General features: G+C 44.4%; 1 protein-coding gene across 1 annotated transcript in view; it reads left to right on the top strand.

The window, feature by feature from the left end:
- Positions 1–7,500, top strand: part of ryr2a (ryanodine receptor 2a (cardiac)) — a 191,141-nt gene that overhangs the window by 52,503 nt on the left and 131,138 nt on the right. Inside the window, exon 11 of the mRNA XM_052102699.1 lies at positions 5,832–5,906. Within this exon, the coding sequence (XP_051958659.1) occupies positions 5,832–5,906 (75 nt within the window). The remainder of the gene's footprint in view (positions 1–5,831; positions 5,907–7,500) is intronic.

Genomic DNA, 7,500 nt, shown 5'->3' on the forward strand with positions numbered 1-7,500 from the left:
GGAACAACAGAACATAAAGGAGGTAGCTTTAGCGAGGATTGACGCTGACTGTCACTCCTGGAGTCGCGAGTTGAATCCAGGGCGTGCTGAGTGACTCCAGTCAGGTCTCACTTGAGCAACCAAATTGGCCCGGTTGCTAGGGAGGGTAGAGTCACATGGGGTAACCTCCTCGTAGTCGCTATAATGAGGTTCTCGCTCTCAGTGGGGCGTGTGGTGAGTGACTCAAGTCAGGTCTCCTTAGCAACCAAATTGGCCCGGTTGCTAGGGAGGGTAGAGTCACATGGGGTAACCTCCTCGTAGTCGCTATAATGAGGTTCTCGCTCTCAGTGGGGCGTGTGGTGAGTGACTCAAGTCAGGTCTCCTTAGCAACCAAATTGGCCCGGTTGCTAGGGAGGGTAGAGTCACATGGAGTAACCTCCTCGTAGTCGCTATAATGAGGTTCTCGCTCTCAGTGGGGCGTGTGGTGAGTGACTCAAGTCAGGTCTCCTTAGCAACCAAATTGGCCCGGTTGCTAGGGAGGGTAGAGTAACATGGGGTAACCTCCTCATGGTCACTATAATGTGGTTCTCGCTCTCGGTGGGGCGTGTGGTGAGTGACTCCAGTCAGGTCTACTTAGCAACCAAATTGGGCCGGTTGCTAAGGGAGGATAGAGTCACATGGGGTAACCTCCTCGTGGTCGCTATAATGTGGTTCTCGCTCTCGGTGGGACGTGTGGTGAGTTGTGCGTGGATGCAGCGGAGAATAGCGTGAAGCCTCCACACGCGCTATGTCTCCATGGTAACGCACTCAACAAGTCACCTGATAAGATGCGCGGATTGGCGGTCTCAGACGCGGAGGCAACTGAGATTCGTCCTCCGCCACCCGAATTGAGGCGAGTCGCTTCAGCGCCACGAGGACTTGGAGCGCATTGGGAATTGGGCATGGCATAATTGGAAAGCGTCAATCCTCATTAGCCTTTATGTAAACATCCGTGGACATTTCGAGAAATAACAGTCTACAGAGGAGTTACAGATTTAATTTACAAAATCAGTGTTGAGGTCATTTTTCTCAAATGTCATTTTCAGAATTCAGTGTCGCTGCCCCCTTCGGCGTATCGCGCTGCCGTTTTGTGGCCAGTTCAATGCCCGGTATGCCAGATTACCAGTCCAGCCCTGGTTCTTCCCTGCGTCTCCCTTGGGCAGAGCCCTCTCTGCCGCCGGCCTCCATGTTTGTAGAGCTCCTCCCCCTCGAGGCAGGACCTACCATGTGCGGCAGGTGAGCCCACGTGTCGTATTGCCACATGTTGACCTTCTCTTTTGGACAGGATGGGGTCTCCGTGGGGTCTTTTCCCCCTGAACGAATAGGAACGGAAAAGAACACCGTTAGATGGCACCAGCTGGATCTAATACCCTGTGGGGAGATCTGGCACAGCCTGCTGCCATGCTAGTTAGGTCGCTTCTCCCCCTCAGGGATGTGGGGAACTACATGACGTCTTTTTGGGGAATTGGGGGGAGGTTACGTGCAGACTGATGCACCTGCTTTTACGCACCTGCATAAGCAGTCCACGTAAAATAGTTCAGACGTTGTGCCGTTTGTCTATAGCGACCCCTAGTGTCACTACGTCGACACAACGTCTCGTTCCCTCCATCAGGTATGAAACACTGAAATGTTCTCTCAGGGTTTGACGCCTTCGATCTGCCACAGCTCTTTAAATGTATCTGAGAGTTTCTTCGTCAGAAGTGACCTTGAGCGTGTCACACCGGCTTTTCAATAAATGAATTAAAAGAACATTTCTCTTTTAACTCCGGAGATTTTCCTGTGTGATTGTTACGCAAGCGTGTTACGAGGACTGTTGCATCGTGTGGGTGTTTGTGTGTGAATGAGTGTAGGCTTGTCTTTTCTTTAACAGCAGACCCTTTTCTTTGCATCTCTTCTGTTGTACAGCTGCAATGAGAGAAACTGTCCCGGTGCACATCATGTTCCAGACACGGATTGTGTATTCGCTCAGACTGCAGCATGTTTGATGTTGAAGGTCATTTAAAGGCTGTTTCAGTATTGATGAATGATGATGTTATGAAAGATCCAAGAAAAACTGGTTTAAATGGCTCTCTTTGTTAAGGAGGAATCGGGAGCCGGATAAATAATCCACGTCAGTCTTTATTGATCACGCTTTTCAGTGTAACGTCACAAATGAATATTGGCACACACGATCACTGGCGTGTGCATCTCTCTCGCCCCCCTCCGGCGGTTTGAACTGCCCTTTTATCCCCCTCCGGCTCTCACTGCAACACAAAGCAGCTGTTAGAGGTGATTTTCCACAGGTGTCAATCCTTACCGTTCTTCCTCTCCCGGCGTCGCCTGTGGCACGTTGAATACCCTATTCAGAAAGGCACAAATAATAACTTCCAAACGAATAACGGATTCATCTGAATAATATAACAAATATGAATTATACTGATAATATTTCTAAAGTGAAAACCTTATGAATGATTTCAGATCGGATGGGCGTGGTCTCGACTCTTATCAAGTGTAATATTAAGATACGACATCATATACACTTTACACTTCTTGAAATGTCTGTTAATGTTGATAGCCTTTTGCGACAACGCGTCATGCAAAATTATCGCTCGAGTTGTACAATACGCGAATGTTTGTACAATACACTAATGTTTGTATAATACGCGAATGAAGCGATTTCGCGTGTTCAAGTTGCGCCATTCACTTCATTTGCTTCATTCGCGTCGCTTGGCAGTAATTCGCTTCTATTCGCATCTTTGCATTGACTTTGCATGTAATCGCGCACGTAAAACGCTCGATTCGCATTGTATGTGAACGCACCATAAGTTTGTACAATGCGCAAATGTTTGAACAATGCGCTAATGTTTGTAACAATGCGTGAATGTTTGAACAATACGCTAATGTTTGTACAATGCGCGAATGTTTGTACAATACGCTAATGTTTGTACAATACGCTAATGTTTGTAAAATGCGTGAATGTTTGTACAATACGCTAATGTTTGTAAAATGCGTGAATGTTTGTACAATACGCTAATGTTTGTAAAATGCGCGAATGTTTGTACAATACGCAATGTTTGTAAAATCGTGAATGTTTGAACAATACGCTAATGTTTGTAAAATGCGTGAATGTTTGTACAATACGCTAATGTTTGTAAAATGCGTGAATGTTTGTACAATACGCGAATGTTTGTAAAATGCGTGAATGTTTGTACAATACGCTAATGTTTGTAAAATGCGTGAATGTTTGTACAATACGCTAATGTTTGTAAAATGCGTGAATGTTTGTACAATACGCTAATGTTTGTAAAATACGCGAATGTTTGTACAATACGCAAATGTTTGTAACAATGCGTGAATGTTTGTAACAATACGCTAATGTTTGAACAATACGCTAATGTTTGTACAATACGCAAATGTTTGAACAATACGCAAATGTTTTAACAATACGCTAATGTTTGTAAAATGCGTGAATGTTTGTACAATACGCAAATGTTTGAACAATGCGCAAATGTTTGTAAAATGCGTGAATGTTTGTACAATACGCTAATGTTTGTAAAATGCGCGAATGTTTGTAAAATGCGCGAATGTTTGTACAATGCGCAAATGTTTGAAAAATACGCGAATGTTTGAACAATACACGAATGTTTGTACAATGCGCAAATGTTTGTATAATACGCGAATGCAACTTGTTATGTTACTAAGTCGCGAATACGCCAATGAAGCGATTTCACATGTGCGAGTTGCGCCATTCGCTTCATTCGTGTCACCTGGCACTAATTTGTTTCTATCTGTGCATTGACTTTGCACGTAATCACGCCACTCGAAACGCTCGATTCGCATTGTATGTGAACGCACCATAAGTTTGTACAATATGCAAATGTTTGTAACAATACGCTAATGTTTGTACAATACGCTAATGTTTGAACAATACGCTAATGTTTGTACAATACGCTAATGTTTGTACAATACGCTAATGTTTGAACAATACGCTAATGTTTGTACAATACGCTAATGTTTGAACAATACGCTAATGTTTGAACAATACGCTAATGTTTGAACGACACACTCACATGTTTAACGATGCACTCACATGTTTGTACAACGCGCTACATGTTTGTAACAATGCGCCAATGTTTAACAATGCACTCCACAGTTATGCGACACATTCCACAATGTTAGTACACACTCCACAGTTAACGTACGCAGTCCACATGTTAACGACGCAGTCCACATGTTAGCGACACATTCTACGTTATCTGACACACTCCACAGTTAACTGCACTAGTCCACAGTTAATCGACTCACTCGCACAGTTAATCGACGCAGTCCACAGTTAACGACGCAGTCCACAGTTATGTGACACATTGCACATGTTTGTACAACTCGCACATGTTGTACAATGCGTCCACATGTTGAACAATGCGCTCCACATGTTAACGACGCACTCCACAGTTGAACGACGCAGTCCACATGTTAACGACACACTCCACAGTTAACGACGCACTCCACAGTTAACGACGCACTCCACAGTTAACGACGCAGTCCACAGTTAACGACGCACTCCACAGTTAACGACGCAGTCCACAGTTAACGACGCATTCCACAGTGCTAATCGCACGCACTCCACAGTTAACGCACGCGCACTCCACAGTTAACGACGCAGTCCACAGTTAACGACGCACTCCACAGTTAACGCACGCGCACTCCACAGTTAACGACGCACTCCACAGTTAACGACGCAGTCCACAGTTAACGACGCACTCCACAGTTAACGACGCACTCCACAGTTAACGACGCACTCCACAGTTAACGACGCAGTCCACAGTTAACGACGCACTCCACAGTTAACGACGCAGTCCACAGTTAACGACGCAGTCCACAGTTAACGACGCACTCCACAGTTAACGACGCAGTCCACAGTTAACGACGCAGTCCACAGTTAACGACGCACTCCACAGTTAACGACGCAGTCCACAGTTAACGACGCACTCCACAGTTAACGACGCACTCCACAGTTAACGACGCAGTCCACAGTTAACGACGCACTCCACAGTTAACGACGCACTCCACAGTTAACGACGCAGTCCACAGTTAACGACGCAGTCCACAGTTAACGACGCAGTCCACAGTTAACGACGCAGTCCACAGTTAACGACGCACTCCACAGTTAACGACGCACTCCACAGTTAACGCACTCCACAGTTAACGACACTCCACAGTTAAAAACACTCCACAGTTAACGACACACTCGACAAACGACAAACATAAAAAGTTATAGTAATTCAAGTAAATAATAATGGTATTTTATTAGTAGAAACTATAAATGTAAGAGTAACATTTAAAAATTGGTGTTTTGATGCACTTCCGTTTTTTTTTAACGAAATTTTAATTTTTTTTTCTTCCCTGAAGTAGAACAATAAAATGATGCACTTTTTTGAGGGATGTTGTGTTTACAGATCTGATGTTCATATGCATTTCTTGATTTTCACCACTATGCAAATAAGCATATTTATGTAAATTCACTACAGTAAAAACCTACATTCCTATAAGTTGAAATATGAAGAAAATATGAGAATGTGTCATGTATTGAGGGAAGATTGCTGCCATCTGGGGAAAAAAATACAAATAACGTGACTTTAAAATGATGTTATGACAATAATAGCCAGTAGGTGGCGGCGGTGATCGATGCAGCTGCCTGCTGTGTTGTAATTCTACAATTTATCACAAGTTATGCATTTGGATATGTATTTAGACATTATCAAACTATTATTTAAAAGTTTAGCATTTGTTTATGTTTTTTAAAACAGTTTTATGTTGATTGTTGTCTCCTGTAGGGCGGTGCATTACGAGGGTGGAGCCGTGTCCATCCATGCGAGATCTCTCTGGAGGCTGGAGACACTGCGAGTGGCGTGAGTCAATTCTATTCACACTGATGTATAGAGTTATAATGTTTCCATCTGATCTCTGTGTATCCACAAATAACTGCGTTGCAATTCAAATGCCTCTATTACGCACTAAACTATTGCCCTTGGTGAAACTAGTACATACTGTTAATTCGGGACGTCCCGATACTAGTAGCTGTTATTTTATGTCCTAGTGAGATCAGCATTTTAATGAGATGAATATATATAGTATTGCAGTTGCAGCAAATTATTGAGGCTTAATGCCATTTTTATGCCATGTTGTTCATAACAGTTGCCAGCTGAGGGCGCTGTTTTGCTGCTTTTGTTTTAGTCAACCATTCCTGCATGATGTCGGTCTCAAGCTCAGGGGGTGTGGCTTATTCTGGCTAATTCATCGGCTCAGTCTTGTGGAAGTAGAACGACTAAAATAGCTTACAGCACCTTTAAATAGCCGCCTTTTGTGGTGTACTAATAACATAAGGGGTGCGTTCCATTCAGAAGTGTTCATCCCTAGGCCCTATTCCCTTTAAAGGCTTTACCTTCCACTATGAGAGCTTTGGAGGGGTACAAGGTGTCAGGTTCAAAAGTAACGTTTAATAAGTCATTTTGAATGGAAATACGGTTTGAAGCGATCACACGGCATGGCTATCATGATCGTTCTCCCTTCAAAGTGCCCCACAGAGGCTGCTCCCCTTTTCACCCCAAATTTTGGACTTCCCAATGCGCTCCAAGTCCTCGTGGTGGCGTAGTGACTCAATCCGGGTGGCGGAGGACGAATCTCAGTTGCCTCCGCGTCTGAGCCCGTCAATCCGTGCATCTTATCACGTGACTTTTTGAGCGCGTTACCATGGAGACGTAGCGCGTGTGGAGGCTTCACTCTATTCTCCGCGGCATCCACGCACAACTCACCACACGCCCCACTGAGAGCGAGAACCACATTATAGTGACCACGAGGAGGTTACCCCATGTGACTCTACCCTCCCTAGCAACCGGGCCAATTTGGTTACCCCATGTGACTCTACCCTCCCTAGCAACCGGGCCAATTTGGTTACCCCATGTGACTCTACCCTCCCTAGCAACCGGGACAATTTGGTTGCTAAGGAGACCTGGCTGGAGTCAATCAGCACGTCCTGGCATTCTAACTCATGACTCCAGGGGTGCTAGTCAGCGTCAATACTTGCTAAAGCTACCCAGACCCTCCACGACATGCGTACTCTTAATCGTGCCTCTTCCATTAGAATTATTCTACAGTCCACTCCAAATTTGGTCAAATAAATGCTATTTTATATGTGTCAAAAATGTACAAAATGCATCAAATGGTTACTGGTAAATCCTGGAGCTGTAATGAATGAACGTTTGCTCAGTTGTGTTGTCCAAATGAACAATATTTACTCATATATTCGGAGCACAGTGATGATGTCATCAGTACAGTGTGTTAGTAATCTTCAGGTTTTTCGTAATGTTTGACCTCTCTGGCACCGGTGCTGCTTGATACCCACAAAGACTTTAATTACACACCGCAGGACATTAACTCAGAAATAGCCGTTACTTTCACTCTCCGGGACATGCCGCAGTTTTCTGCTCTTTAAGAACTAAAAAT

The sequence above is a fragment of the Xyrauchen texanus genome, chromosome 33, assembly GCF_025860055.1.
Source record: "Xyrauchen texanus isolate HMW12.3.18 chromosome 33, RBS_HiC_50CHRs, whole genome shotgun sequence".
Classification (NCBI taxonomy): Eukaryota; Metazoa; Chordata; class Actinopteri; order Cypriniformes; family Catostomidae; genus Xyrauchen; species Xyrauchen texanus.